The 16365-nt window shown below is 39.9% G+C and overlaps 1 protein-coding gene across 1 annotated transcript in view; it reads right to left on the bottom strand.

The window, feature by feature from the left end:
- The window catches only part of DCHS2 (dachsous cadherin-related 2), a 79496-nt gene that overhangs the window by 18247 nt on the left and 44884 nt on the right, over positions 1-16365 (bottom strand). The window contains 6 exon segments of the mRNA XM_072863398.1: positions 5078-5935; positions 7195-7404; positions 7649-7783; positions 12911-13150; positions 14110-14950; positions 16134-16291. Of these exon segments, the coding sequence (XP_072719499.1) occupies positions 5078-5935; positions 7195-7404; positions 7649-7783; positions 12911-13150; positions 14110-14950; positions 16134-16291 (2442 nt within the window).

Genomic DNA, 16365 nt, shown 5'->3' with positions numbered 1-16365 from the left:
TGATTCCATGCAACTGTGATGGAATGAGGGTACTGTGCAACCTGAACTCTTCCAAACAGCATTAGAGACAACTAGCTATTTTATTGCATTACAAAGGGCATGCTGTTCACACTCAGTGTCCTGGATGTCGGAGGAAAGGACTTTATCTTTAGGCAAAAATGAGAGGAAACGTTGCTCTTAAAACTATCTGCTACCTTTTTTATTTTAGCATTGTTATTTATTAATTTTTAAAAACAGAAAATTTTGTTTTATGTGGTTTGTCATTTGCTCCTAAAGTCTGACTGTCAAAAGCAAAAATATGCCAATTTTGACAGATATAATTTTCTGTACTAGTCAATATATTTATAAGATATTTACTAGAAAAGTTCTGGAAGTAAGATCCAACCATCCAATAGGTGAAGACTGATATGAACACTGCACTGGGTTTTTTTAGGAACTAAAACGGGGTTGCAGGCTGAATTTTCATTGCTGAGCAACTTTGATTTACTACAGAAGCCTGCAAGGGCAATCATCCATAGCATCCTCAGAGCAGAGTTAAAGATAAGAAAAAAAATTCAAGGTCCGAAGAATGTCACTATTTATCTTCTAAAGGTGTCAGCAGTCTTTTTGTTTGTTTGCTTCTGTGTTTAAGAAGAAAAACTACCCGAAATAAAGGAAGCAGCAGCATTTCTACTTGAACCCCTGTTTTTCAGGGGTTAGGTTAATAAATTGTTGCTCTGGGTCCTCAAATCCTAATCCTTTAAGTTTCATATTTTTAATATTTTCATGAATTGTTTTCAAAATTGTTTACAACTTCTCTTTGGCAGAGAACAAATTTCTTCTGTTTCTGATACCTTTCAGAGAAAACGACTCCTTCAAACAGTGAATTTTTATAGTTCATCGTTAAAAAAAATATGACCAAACTCTGAGGTCTGTTGTGACACAAACAGGCCCTGTATAGGTAAATAGCAAAAGACAGTACCCATCCACCAGAGCTTGCAATTTCAAGTTTACGTGATTCAAATACTGCTTCAAGCAGAGGTCATAACATGTAAGACTTAAACTGGAGAAAATAAGAGAAAGGTAGCTTTCTGGCTGCAGAGCACCCTGAAATGGCACAACGAGGATGAGATCAGCACTGAGGCTAGTGCAGGGAAGGAGGGAGAACAGGATCATGGCAGAAAGCAGTCAGATTGGCTTGAAATGCCATGCAATCAACTTATGCATTAGTCAAGAATATTAAAGGAAGTGAAGAGTGATTTTAAATGTTTATATTTAGGGTTTTTTCAGTTCAATCAGACAACCTGATTGCATTTGGAAGTATCTCAAGCACTTTAAATAGCCGACATATCAACCTTTACATTATGCCTAGTGACTTGAAACTGAAGTATGACAGCATGGACAGTATTTGCCTACCTGGGCAAATAGACTCAAAAACTTTTGTTGTACTCTGTGTTTGGACATAACACATACACCAGAAATGAGCTACTGTATAATCTATATCATTGTTCTTCTTCTCTCTTCTGTACTCATTATAGTAGTCTCTTTTTCCCTCCTTTGTCATCTAACCCTGGTTCATCCTTGCCATTATTTCTTGAGACCTCTTAATTGCTAATGAAAGAAAAAGCTAACTGAGCAGAAAGAATAAGAGATGACTTACAGAATAAGAGGCAACATATTTTATATCTATTAGGAAAAAAAAAAGAGTAGTCAACAAGTTTTACTGGTGAATCTGTCTCCAGTGAAATGCTATGCAAACAACCATTCAAGTGGAATCCTGGTGAATAATAAAGGTTTCTTACCCTCTGGAGACCACAGTGACTTGATTATTTATTGACTGGCTTCTAAGTGCCTGCTGTAATGCAGTTTATAATATTTAAAGACATTAAATATTTAATATTAAACAAAACGTAGAAGAATGGGGTTTTCTGAAGGTCATTAAACTTGGAGGTCAAACACTTAAAGAAAATCTGACCACAAGGACCGATTTCTGAGGCACTCACCCAATTGACAAGTTTAGACTAAATTAAAACTAAGGGCCCTTGGCTTTGGCTTTCATCATTTATACTATTCAATTTTTTTTTTCTTTTTAAAATAAACTTAGAGTTTTCCCACTCTATTAGTTAAGGTAGAAATAAAATTAGGAGGAAAAGCCACATTTATTAATACCAGTTCTACAAATAATCAGTATGTAATGTAAATCTCCCCTGGACTGAATACACTGGTACCATTCATACTTGTAGGGGTCCCAAGATCACATATATCCTGTAAGTTAACTTCTATGAGAGTTTTAATTACAATTGTGCTTTTTTCCCACTGAAATGTACAATATTTGATATTTACTTATGCTTACATAAATAAGAAAATACTACAAACAGAGCCAAAACAGTATTACTATTTGGTAAAATCTTTCATACTCTTAAAAGAATTTGATCTAGTTAGCAGATAGACTTTTATTAAATATACAAACTAAAATTTTGGGATGAAACCCTCCTGTTTCCCCTGAAGCTTTGCTAAATTTCCTTTAATCAAAACAACTTAAATGGAATCTTATTTATATTTTCTATAGATTGAATGGGAGAACAGTCTGACTATGGCATTCTGTTACCTCAGTTCCTTGGGGCATTTCCATAATTTCAGGCTGGATTGTCTAGCCTGACCCATGAATGTATCTACACTTAGGAAAATTTAGCATCAGATTAGCTTATCTATTGCCATAAAGCTATGAATTTTTTTTTTCTTTAAACCGATACTTGTTTCCTAACAAAACCTATCTTCCCTCCTATTGTTTTTTCTTAACTGCAGGATTCTTAACATTTTCTTAAATGCAGGATTAATCCAGATTAAGCCCATCTCTCCTGAAAAGACTGAAACCCAAGGGCCTTGATCTTACTCCCCTGGGAAACCTGACAAACAGGTTCTCATGACACTTTCTGAAACTACAAGCCTGCTGCAGCAAGGGAGAAACAAAATTGAGAGCCCAAGGCTCGCCTCTGGAAACACCCTAGTCTCTCCGCTTTCCGGACACCTAGGATCGAGGGCTCCTGTACATCACCACAGTTGACTCTCAATGGGTAGATCAATTAAAAGACAGAAAACAAGAGATAACACACATTGCTGTGGCATCCGAACTGTATCTTCTGGAAGCAGCAATTTCCCCAGGGCAGACTCTCCTTTGCAAAGTGACACACGATTAATTACGGTACAGTGCTGATGCTAGTAAAACTGGGTTTGGAGGCCTTGGGGTATCTGTGACTCACATTCACAGAAAAATTCAATTTTAGGGTGTCCAAAACTACTTGTAAACCCTGGTCAAATTCATGGAATAAAAAGCATTTTTTAAATGTCAGGACAAATGTGTTTAGGGATTTATTTTTTTTTTTGCATTTGTAATAGAAGCAATAAATGAAGCACTGGTTTAAAAAAATTTAAAGAACTTCTTATCCCATAGGTTCCGTACTTAGAGTGCTCAGTATGGAGTGGAAGGGAAATGCTCCTTTGCCTGAGGAGACCTGAATCTACACCTTTCATATTTCAGGAGAGTGTTTTAACCACCAGGCTACTGCATGCTCCACCCTTTCCTGTTGGAAGCCTTCCAGTTTTTCCAAAATCCCACAGGTTTTTTGACAGACAACGAGAGAGCTAGAAGGATGCTCTAGCTTGGTGGTTTGATCACTCATCACAACTTTTTAAAAATAGCCTGAAACCAAAATATTTCATCTATGGTTAAAAAAAAAAAGTCAATTAAAAAAAAAAAAGTTCACCTTATTGCCTTTTTTCAATCGCTTAATTGAAACATCAGAAATACTCACAGCATTATCTTTATCTTAAAATACATTGCTGAAAATTTGGCTTGTAGTCCCAAACAGGCACAGAGGAAGGAATGGCTGAGTAACCACTGCAGTAATTACTGCAACAGCCATCTTCACCCTTCATTCTCTATTCTGTTTGTAATTAACCAAGAATATTGATTGGTTTTCCAAAATTATTAACACATTTCTTTTTTACCGATTCCTAATCAAATATATAGGCTGTTACTCAAGATCTAAGAATTCACCAGTCTCACAGTACCCTTAGGATATAAAGGAATATTGCTTTCATTTTACTGAGGGCAATTGGAACTATAAAGAGGATAAATGACTTATTCAAGGTGAACCTCATGAGGCAGTGTTTGAATCAAGAATATAGTGCAGGTCAGATCTCTAAATACATCTGGTCAATTGTACAGCGGGATTTGTGGGCACAAAAATGTGAAAGGCACTCCTTTCTGCCCCTCGTTAGGATGAACCCATCCCCTGAAGCAGGAAAAGGTACTTACCATATCTAATTGGCAGGAGGCATAACTACTAATATTCTCTGAATGATAAAGAGTAGAGCAGTAATTCTCATCATAATATGGAACAAAAGTAAATAAATCTATAAGCACCTTGTGATTGAAGCTGGTTTGTCTATAGGTAGCATTCAGTAGTGCAGGCTCTACCTAGAGATACACTGTAGAAGTCTGTCCAAGTGACAATGTACCACAGCCTCGGAACTTCTCTCCCCTTCACCCCACCCCACCTCCTTTCTCCTTCTTCTGGAAAATCCAAAACTTCAGTAAGTTTTTAGAGTATCTCTGAAAGCTACTACAGCTCATGAAGAGTTTTGCAAAAACTAGAAATGTCATGTTGCAACTGGTATGCACCACTCATCTCATCTGAGCTTGTGTGTGTTGACAAGTGAAATGACGAGTAAATGCTGTCCACCCACCATTAAAGTCATTTTGCTAAAAGAGTGAACCCACTGATGCTCAGGGCTTCCAGGCTGAGGGATGGAAACACACCACCTTTGACAAGGGAGCTTTCTGTTTAATGTGCACATCACTGTTGTACATGGGCAGCAAACTCAAGAGCCAGACATTGCCTCCAACTAACAGACCACGCTTCTTTTTCATGCTGGTGCACTGGGAAAGGGCAGACAGGTATTTGCTACATCCAAATTAACTTTTCCCTGCTGCTGCACAGGAAAAAGGTTTCCCTATACTATTCATTACAATTACTATCCCAAAAGGAGGGGAGATTGGCAACCACAAGAACACAAACTGGGATTTGATGCCCACCTGCTGCACTGTTCTCAGGCACGCTTGCTTCATACAGGCTATGGCTGAATGAAATCTCCTCCTCCTGTTCTTCTGTAAAGATAATGACCATAGCTGTGGCTGTTCGAGGTGAGATACCTTGATCTGAAGCCATCACTAGCAGCTGGGTACTGAAGTCCTTGGAAGCCAAGGGCTCCTGAAGAATGATGTCACCTGTCTTCACATCGATCTGAAATACAGTTTCCGCTATCATCAAACTAAAAACAACAGCTCCATTTGATCCCAGATCCACGTCCTCCGCTCTCACAGTGGCTACTGTCTCATTCACAGGGGTTTCAGCAAGCACAAAGGCCCTGATAGGATTCTGCAAAAAAACGGGATCGTTGTCATTGACATCATCAACATGCACCACAACACTGACAGTGGTGCTTCTTGGCAAATGGGTGCTACAGTCACTTGCCACAGCCCTAAACGTGTACTGGGATTTGGTCTCCCGGTCCAGTGCCTTTGTAGTAACTATAGACCCCGTTGCACTGTCGATAGCAAATGCTCCAAAGGTGTCGTCAATGAGGGAGTACATAACTTTGCCATTCGGGCCATCATCTTCATCAGAAGCAAAAAGGTCCAGGATGGCTGAGCCTTCCTCTAGGTCTTCTCTAACGGAGATTTGATACTGGGTCTTTGCAAACAAGGGGTTGTGGTCATTTTCATCCAAGACCGTTAGACGGAGCTGTGCAGTGGAGCTTCTCGAGGGACTGCCTAGGTCACGGCACTCAATTACAAGAGTGAAATTGCTGACATCTTCTCTGTCTAAGCTACGAGTGACCAGCAGTTTTCCTGAAGTGTTATTCAGTGTGAAATATTCTCCAACATTTCCACCTTTCAAACACATTAAAAAAAAAAGATCACAAACAATCACTTTTGAAAAAAGAACCCCTTGTGAATACCGCTCTGTTAATTGCAGTAACATGATCCAATTGCTCGTACAGCTGGTGCGCTCATGTGCCTTTCACGTATTTTACTCCTCTCATACGAATTAAAACCTGCATTTCATTTAAATCAGTGGGTGGCAATGACACTAAATACAGAATGTCATATCAATTTACAGAGTGGCTATTTTGCCAGATGCATGTCTTTTTTCCCCAAAGCAGCACACCTTATAAAATCTCCTACAACTATGCTGCTGCATAAAGTGACCTCTTCCCAACCTTAGCTGCAAATTCCAGAAACCTATAAAGCATTGCTGACAATTGTAATTACTTGCTCCTTGTTCTCTTCTACAAACCTGTCTTTTGGAAGTGAATAGTTGTCTAAGGTCTTGATTTGGGGGGCATGGGGAGGGGGAGGTAAATATGAAGCAGTTGACAGAAAAGTCAGCGTTTTTAGTAACAGCAAATGGCATACATACTTTATAACATATAGAAAGACCAAAGGTAATTAATTTAAAGATCATAAAAGATCGTGCAATTAAAACCAAGAAAACATAAAGGAATTCATAACTGTTTCTTCAAAGAAAAATGTGTTGGCTGTTACCACAGTAGCTATCTGCCTACATTTGAGCTATTGCTGAGAGCCACAAACCAAAGCAAGCACAGCAAACCTGTATTTGCGCAAAGATATTACAGGAGGCTTTGAACAGCTGTGGAGCTTACATTGGCATAGTGGACACAGGGAGAGTTTGGCAATAGGAAAACCAAGTATGACATTACTAATTGCTGGGTGAAAGAAGCAAAGAAATAAAGCTCTCATGAAATAAAATTAAATAAATAAAAGTAAATAAATAAAATTAGATTAATTCTTGTACTTATTTGCAAAGGTATATTTACATTCAGAACTCCCACAACTGTAACAAAAAGGACAAAATTATGCCTTCATGATTAATGCCTTCTTCCAGCATTTGGTAGTTTTTTGTGTTTCTTTTCTGTACTATTTCAAATCCAGAAAGCAGACTGAAATTATGCCTGGAAAGTGCTTATTAATGCTGACAAAGGGGTGAAAGATCTTTTTTTTTCCCCACATGAAAGAAGCATGTGGACAAGATGGGAGGCCTGGTAAAATCAAGACTAGTCTAAAACTTGGATACTGCTGTTTATATACTTCCCGATTTATACTAACAAAAATGATGGAGTGTAACTTACCAATTATTTTATACCTTAGAGCTCCATTATTGCCAGCATCCATATCTACAGCCTGGGTAATGTAAATGACAGAAGGCTGTTCGTTCTCCGGAATACGGATCTCAGAGGTGGGAAGAAGAAACGTGGGAGAGTGATCGTTTTCGTCCAGCACTGCGCAGATAACTGTCACCGTGCTCGACAGTGACGGGGTTCCACTATCTCGAACCAAAACTAAGATTAACAAAAAGAAAGCAGTGTTATACAATGGTTGTGGGTGCAACAATAGATGTTCCTTAATAACAGCAGAATAGGAAAGTTATTTGTGCTATGCAAAAAGCATGTGCTCTTCTGTACCTGCATATCTTACCACTTCCATCTAATTCAGACGGCATGAAAAAAGGTAATGCTGATAGTAATACCACACCCATTCTCACTTCCCATTTTACAGGCACTCATAAATATTTCACACTGTTACCTTTAATACTAAAAACCTCCTGGGCTTCCCTGTCCAGTGATGCAGTTGTTACGAGTTCTCCACTGTCCGAGTTCATCTTAAATTTCTCATAACCAGTTCCTGGTAAGATTTCATACCGAAGCAATGAATTCAGTCCTTAAAAGCAAAATGGAAGTCTTAGTAAAACACAGCCACTCTCCTCACATTCAGGTCTATAGATTTTATCTTTCTTCTCCCCCTCCCTGGGAAATGGGTTATGGATGAAATTATTATTTTTAATGCAGTGAGTAACTGTTTCTTCATTAGCACAAAATCCTTGTCCAGATGCTCCTTTGTGCCCAAGTTTTCCAGCCACTCAAAGTGACCCCAGCAACATTTCTAGGCATTCAGGGCATGTCTCCAAAGAAGCTGACATAACATGGTGCAAGAGAGCATTAACTTAGACTGTGGAATCCATGCATCTGTCTTCTGCTCTCCCCGAAGCAGTTAGTTGATTTCTCAACAGGATGTCAGGCAGAGTACTGGGCTGCTCTGGCAGCTGTGGTTCTCCACTTAACTTCACTCAGAGCCAATGCAAGTATCTCTATGCAGTACGACACTGAATAGTATAAACATTCAGAGAAAACATCCACTTCTTGGCATGCCCACCAGTTCTAAATATTCGTAACACTGAGCAGGCAGGTGCCGAAGTCCCATCACAGGGTAGCCATCTCCTAGTTGTCTTCAACAGAAAAGCCAATTTGGTGGACATTCCCACAGCACATCTCAGGCCTTTTAGACTGCTGCCACTTGTAGCCAGTCTCTGAAATGATACTGCTTGATTTTATGAAGTCATGCAGGATTTCCAGAAGGGAAGGTTAAAGAGTTTCCTTCCCTCCAAGTTCTTCTGAATGCCAATTCCATTCAGTTCCTAATCAGACCTACCATTTGTATACAGTACAGGGATATTAGCCTTCCTGTCTTTCTCTAGGAAATAGGCTAAAACTGTACAGGCTTTTAAAAACCTTTCTTCCAAACTCTTCCGCCTGAGTTGAACAAGAAACGTGACTCCACATTCTTACCTATTACGGTTATAAAATAATTTCTTTCTGATTTCTTCTAGTTTCAACACCCTTCTGAGGAAAGTATAATGTCATCTCCATCACACTTACATTGTTAACTTTAATGAGTTTAATCCTACATTAAACTTGAAGGGCTTGTACTATTGTGCGTTCTTTTTTTTCCCCAAAAATTTTTCTAAGTTTCATTCAATCATTCTGTGTTTTTCCAACCAACAATCAGTCTTTTAGTAGGGTAGGGACAGTTGGTGCACCTGGAAAACTACACACTCCCAGCCATACGAAAACTGCTATTCAGAGTCAAACACTGCCTGCCTGTTCTCATCTGCTGCAGTTGAAAACAGGACAATCTGCACTGGAGTCAACAGAGAAAAACCAGTGTGAGAGAAGAAACACAGCCTACAGGTTTTAACATCCAGGACTTCCTTTGTTTGCCTTTGAATAGCTTTGCTAAATAGTTGACAATGCTACTGAAATTTGATTAAGAGAATTATTACTGTAAATGCACTTGTACCTAAACTAAGTCAAGGGAGGTATTGTATTCATACAATACCCAGCAGAAGGAAAAATGAGTTACAGAAATCCTTCCAGCTTTCCAGAAGAAAGGAGAAAAATCACAGTGGTAAGGACAATCAAGGAGAATGTCTTGAAAATTTAAGGTTACCAACACACACTATCTGATCTGCCCATATTAAGATACCATTCAACTACATTTAAAAAGATACTCACAGCTCTGCCTGCATTTTTCTATCCTTAATCACCAATATGCTACAGATGGAAAAAAAGACACATGACACTGCAGGGCTGATATTAACTATTAGCCTTTGGTCTCCTCCAACTGAACTGCTTCAACGCAGTGCCTTCACTGGCAGATTTCACAATGGACATTAGATACAGACAGTGCCGAAAAAACATACAGGTGCCATCCAAGTTGACTATTCACACACTGTTGAAATTAAATCTTTTGACCCCTAAAGGACACAGATAAGTGACAGTGTAATTACATTTATTTACCAAGCACTTACTGCCTCCTTTCTCATATCCAGCTGCTAGGAGTGTACTCCTAGCAGTAGGAGAAAGCTGCACACCCTGCCCAAGAGCGGAGCGTGATGACTCTACACATTCACATACCATGGCACAGCAGCTGACACATTTGCATTTGATCCAACCTGTTGGTTAATTACTCAGTAGCGCTAGTGACATTTTGGGGGATGAAATTACAAACTGAAATGAGAAACAAACTATTTTCTTCCTGCGCATTACACACTGGAAGAGGAGCTAAGCCCCATCCTTGCCACCTGCCAGGGGCAAGGACCCCTTTCCCTGCAGGCCAAATGGCAGGGTGGATGCATGGTGCCTGAGCTGCAGCCAGGGAAAAGCTTCAGCCCCTTTTCCCATTCCCTCACCACAGCACGAGCAGCCCCTGTGCTCCCACAGCTTCTTGGAAGCAGCAGCTGTGGCATTACACTGTGGATATGTCTAGTGCCAACACCGCTGAAGCAGCAATGGGAACAAATATCCTCCCTGCCCCAAATCTAGGCTCAAGTCTCATCTTTATCATAGTAGTCTTGTTAAGACCGTGATAATCCATGAATATGAGCAAGACACAATGTCTAGTGAATGGCAGTAAGCCCTGTCTCATAACTCTTAAGTCAGCGGTCCCTATTAACCTTCTGAGATTTTTCTCCTAAGGCTCCAGACATAACTACTGAACCACAGAGATGCATACCAGCTTAAAAGCAGACCTTGACAAACGCTAGTTCAGTTCATTCAGAGCTTCTGCAAAGACATCTCTCAAGACAAATCCCTGACCTATCTTAAATACGCTGCGGGTATCTTTGCTTTCCCATGGATTTGTTTCCAGCATTTGCCTGTATCACACATGTCTTTACACTTGCATTTACTTGTGTTGCACTGTTAGATGTCGGCCTTGGGGCGGGTGGAGAGCTCCCTCAGTGTAAGAGGACTTAGAGAAAGTAAGGCATAGAGTTGTGGTAAGTACAGCTCTTGTAATGTGCAGGAGGGAGTTGGCCGAAGAATATGTTTCATGCATATCCACGTGAAACAAAATCATTACAAGCAAAAATTTTAGTAGTGATTTCAAAAAAAAAAAAAAAGCTTAAAGCTTAGGTCAAACACAAAGAAGGTGACAGCTGCTTGCTTTCCCTCTTCCCTTCACAGGGAATGAAGGAGAAAGACAAATAAAACAAAAGGTTGATGATGGCTGATATTGTCAGTAAAAATGATTCCTCCCTGTGGTCAGTCAGGGAACATATGAAGTGAAGAAAAAAAAAATCTGTGATGGGAGGAAAGTCCTCCACTGAGCCTACGCAAATATTACTGGGATGTGAACTGCAATTTGAAGAGCAAATAAAAATAAAGTAAAAAATGTGATGTAAAAAATAAAGGAGACGATGAGAGGAGTTGTCTTATTCAAAAATTCTGTTCCAAAAACATAAGGAAAGTGAGTGGCATTATATTTATATGACTCCTATATAAAACCTATTTTCTTACCTTATGAGCATCACTTCAGTATTTGTTTGGAATGATACTGTTACACGCACATGACATGGGGCCAAATCAGGCAAATGTGAGAAAAAGACCCAACAGAAGGACTGTGGTTACTGGAAAATGTACTTTAAAAAAAAAAAAAAAAAGGGCAGGAAGGAACCATTAGCCACAACAGTGCTCCAGCCCAAAGCGTCTGCGCAGGCAGGCGCACACTGTGCCACCCAGTACACTTGGAATGCCCTTCCTCTCCACCCTGCCAAGCCACCCCTGCTCCCTCCTCCTAACGGCTCCCAAAATTTCCCTTCTGCTGTATTTCCCACAAGATGTGCAATAAATAAATATAAGGGATGGAGAAAGGAGGGAGAGGAATTCAAGTAAATTCCCACTTCTTTTCTCTATTATCTTGCAATTTTTTACTTCCAATACTGCCTTTTTTTTATAGTGGGATTCACAAAAGAAAGAAAATACTTGGAAGAGCAAGGTACAGAGGTAGACTGTAATGCTGCACAGCTGTCATGAAGATTTTCATGGACAGGGCTACCCACCCATTCCTAACTTCTAAATACTTTACATACTTGTGGGGAAATGTCTTTTCTATATAGCACCACTACTGAGCTCACATCAGCCGTTTGTAATCAATACGTGCTCTACATTAAAATGACAAATCTTACTGAATAGAGAAAATTATTTTGCTAACAAGATCTATTGTTTTATCTATGTTTTTGGATAGCACAACCTTAAACAATTCTAAAGATGTGCAGAAGGTGAACCCACAGTAAAAAGAAAGTCACTCACGGAGTTGAGACAACCTTTGAGCCAATTGCAGCAGTATCATCATATTTAATTCTCTTTCCAGATTTTATCTTTACTGCAGACCACAGACTCTGTGTAACTGCTTCATGTTACACCAACTGTATGCACTGTGCGTGGTATTACTTAAGATAAGATTCTCTCCAGCACACAGGCTACCTGTAACATCATATGCATTTTAGATATTTCAAAAGAGCAGGTAGTTGAAGAACTGGAGGGAATTTTTTGTTGCTTAGCAAAGACTCTCTCACATTTAGTCCTCACCTGTGATTCAAAGAGCATATGAACCACCCCTTCTTACTGATCCATTCTGCGTATGTTTGAAAAGCAATGCATTAACATTCTTATGTATGTAAAACCCTATTTGAAATCCAGAGCGGCTTCCACCATCCCTTCACAGCTCAACTAGCTGGAAAATCTTGGATGACAGTGCCCCTCTCTGGTCAGAAAAGATTAGTGCATATTTGCCGCTTCTGTTACAAAACCAGGACCCTTCTCTAGTGAACTGTTTTAAAACTATTCAAAACGCTCTGATTGAGAGCAACAAAACGTTCAAATATTACCTTTAACTGAGCTGAACATTGTTTTCTGGTTTATAACTAGGGCACGCTGGCTATCTTCACATGAAAGCTACAGTATGCTGAGCTACTTTGCATCATGCAAGCACACATTTTACATTTAAGCACCAGTCAGAGCTGAAGCTACCCCAGTATGCAAGTCAGAATACCTCCAAGCCCTGAATAAAGGTTAAGGGTCTGAACCAAAAGCCATGTTTTGAAACTCAAAACTCATACATTACCTCAGGAAAAGCACAACAGCTGTACACGCAAGCACAGCAGGCAGCAAGATTTGATCAGCCTACTATGGTCCACAATGAAATTAATAGCAAAAGGACAGAAATTACCTGCATCTCTGTCCACAGCTTCCACCTTTACGACAAACTCCCCTGGATCTTGGTTTTCACGAACTGCAGTCTTGTAAAGTTGCTTCAGAAATATCGGGGTCTCATCATTCACATCAAGAACAATGACAGTTAGAACCTGCGTGGCGGAGAGAGCTGGGCTGCCGTCATCAAGAGCCATGATTGTCAAACTGTAACGCTCCTGAATCTCACGGTCCAGAAGCTGGGCTGTAGTTAAGAGTCCTATTACAAAGAAAGAAGGTATTAAAAAAGTATGCTGGTCCAGGTTAGGATCCTAGTTGTTCCAGCACTCACAGCTTCAGTGTAGCATCACCGTGCATGCTGTGCCACTGCTGCAAGGCTTCCAGACTTTGGAGTCAATCATTACCTGTGATTCCCTTTAGAGTGCTAGTTGGCCCAGAAATACTCATTTTGACATCAAGGGAAACTGTGATTCATGGAATATTCAAGTGAAGTTCAGAGGTTCCTTTTTATTTAACTTTGGGCTTAACTTTTTAACTTCATTTAACTTAAGTATTTGTCTCCTTTTGCCCATAAGTTATGCAATTAGGAGCTCTACAAATCAGTGTCAGCTGTATCACATAATGGATTCAAAATCAGAATAAGAACCAGAAAATATTGCAACTATTAGGGTGAGATTTGCATTTGTGTGCAGATGGTATAGTAGTTACAGCACCCATTCAGGAACCAGAGAATTTCAGAGGGCTGAAGAATGAAATTCATCAGCACTTTGAGCCTCCACTGAACATGTTCCACCCACAGCATACTGCACATTCCTTGATCTTAACTTTGCCTTTCCTCATGTGTACGCATAGCAACTTATGTGTGTGCACATGCTTTAAGTGTGCATCATACCAAAATCAGGATGAAGTATTTCACTGCACACACTTTCTTCCCGCATTCCTTAATGCTCTATTGGAAGGCACCCCGGTACATCTACACAACACAGTAATAGTGTCATGCAGAAATTTTTGAGCTGAGTCTCGCTGAGCTTGCCTACTGGACATAGTACTGCCATGCTCGTGTGGTGCTCTGCCCAGGGTACTCACCCCCGAGGACAATAAGTCACCTGGGTAGAGCACCATAGTAATGTGGTATTTCAGTATTGCATTGTATGCACTCCCAACTATTACTGTGAGAAACACAATACAAGAAACTCCAGAGAACAGAAGTTACAGTACCTGTGATTTTATCCAATACAAATGCTTTGTTTTCATTGCCTGAAAGAATGTGATATGTAACTTGTCCATTTCTTCCCTCATCAGGATCCTTTGCAATTATGCGGTGCACAAGGAAGCCCACCTCCACATCCTCCAAGACATAGGAAAGAGGCGAAGACGTAAAACTGGGACTGTTGTCATTGATATCTAAAATAACAATTTTCACAGCCAGGGAATCAAGCCTGCGATCAGTCAGATTTATTGCCTGGTCTGCCGCAGACACTGTAAGGATCACAGAGCGAGTAATCTCCCTGTCTAGTGGAAAAGCTGTGGTCAACGTGCCATATGAAGGGTGAATAAGAAATGGATTTTCACCCATGTTACTCATTTCTAGGGAATACTGTATTTTGCTGTTCAGAAAACTGCCATCTCCATCTTTTGCATTGAATGTGTAAACCAGAGTGCCAACAGGTACATTTTCCTCTACGCCAATCACTACAAAGTCATCTTGAAAATATGGAGAATGATCATTCTGATCTTCTACATCGATACTTAGGAAGATAGTGTTATTCTGTGGAGGATTATGATTATAATCCTTTATAATAACTTGCAAAAGGAAGTGCGAAGCTGTTTCATAGTCAAGTTCCTTGGAAAGAAAAAGGTCTCCTGTCAAGCTATCTATTTCAAAATGAACATCATCTTCATCTTTAGCAATACTGAAATGCAGTTTCCTGTTAGTTGCTAGATGATTATCAGGCCATTTCAGAGAATTCAACACTTGTGCAGGTTTAAAATTTTCAGGTACGACAAAGTGCTTGAAATCCTGTGAGAAGACAGATCTCCCGTTGGGAAGTGGGATTACCTGCAAAAAAAGCACGAAGACTGCAATATTTTCCCATTGTTATTATGAATAGTGTAATGAAAATTGTTCTCCTTAATTGAGAGTTTAATCATTTATTATTTGTGACTATATTTATCCTAAGTAAGCCTCAAAGCCAGAGAACAAAACTCAACATGCTCCGTAAGAGTTCAAATAGTCCTTGGCCAGTCCTTCTGTAACTCTACCTTTCATTCCCACGTTAAAAAAAGGGACAAGACTGTCTCTCACTCTCTGAATCACACAGGTCCAAAGACAGATGACTTGAATACTGCTATCTCTGCCCCTACTCTGAAACACTTCAACTGTCTTTCTACATAGGACAGCATCACAGGGACAGATGTGACAAAGAAAGCACGGTACGTTATGCAGTTTGCCAAACACAAACAGCTGGGTTTTTTTGAGGGTTGTGTATGTCATTTTAGGGTTTCATTCATTACGGATTGCTGCAGTGTTTCAAGTTAATGCTTTAAAATGAAAGAATCTCTTTAACTGTGGGAGCTGCATTTGCCTTGTCTTGACTGAAGCATTTTTTTTCCAAGCTATCCAAAATTAACCATCTTTTGGGTGACATGAAAATAGCAGCCTCAGTGACATTCAACCTCTGATAATGGAGCGCACAGGCGGCCTGGACAAAGCAGCCCCACTGCGGCTCAATGAACAGCAGGTGGCTGGCTGTGGAAAGAGCACACGCTGGATTTCACACTCCCGTGCAGAGCAGCCCTGTATAAACCAGCACAAAGGAATGAGCTATCCTTATACTGGGTTACAGAGACAGAAAAGAGAGTAATATAGTGGAGAAAAAAAATATCTACTCTCTCCCCCACTTTCAGTCCCTCCTGATACTTGCTTTTCATTCTGCCTACCTGGATATTTTCCTTCTCTTTTCTAGTGTTCATAATGACTCCCTACTAAAGCACAAACATCATCTATTTGCAAGACAACCCAGAATGCTGTCATGTATTCTTAACAAATCAAAATGAGTCTGCCTTCTCATTGCCTCCCTCAACAGGAAAACAGCTAAAGAAAATTACCATTAGACAAGGTGCTTATAATTTTGATCTTCTTCCTTTCTTCAGCTTATTTCCCTAGCTTCTCCCAAAATTGTTTTTTCAAAGAAACTAAGTATCTAACGTAACTGTTCTATCCATACAACATAAACAAGTACCTGGATGTAAACAGCAGCATGTCCTTGAAGTGAAGGCATCCCCTGGTCCCTGGCTGTGACCATCATTCTGTAGTCTGATCTCTCAGCATGTGACAGAGACCGAGTTGTTCTTAACTCCCCACTGACAGCATCAATCTGGAAGTATCCTATATCCTCTTCTATAAGGAAAAAAATGGATATGAGTTATTGCAGATCTCTTCAGCTTGCCTCCATAGTACTGAACATTGCAGTT

Source organism: Ciconia boyciana, chromosome 5, assembly GCF_034638445.1.
Source record: "Ciconia boyciana chromosome 5, ASM3463844v1, whole genome shotgun sequence".
Taxonomy (NCBI): domain Eukaryota; kingdom Metazoa; phylum Chordata; class Aves; order Ciconiiformes; family Ciconiidae; genus Ciconia; species Ciconia boyciana.
Note: the sequence above shows the minus strand (reverse complement) of the source record. Positions and strands in the feature narration are given on the sequence as shown.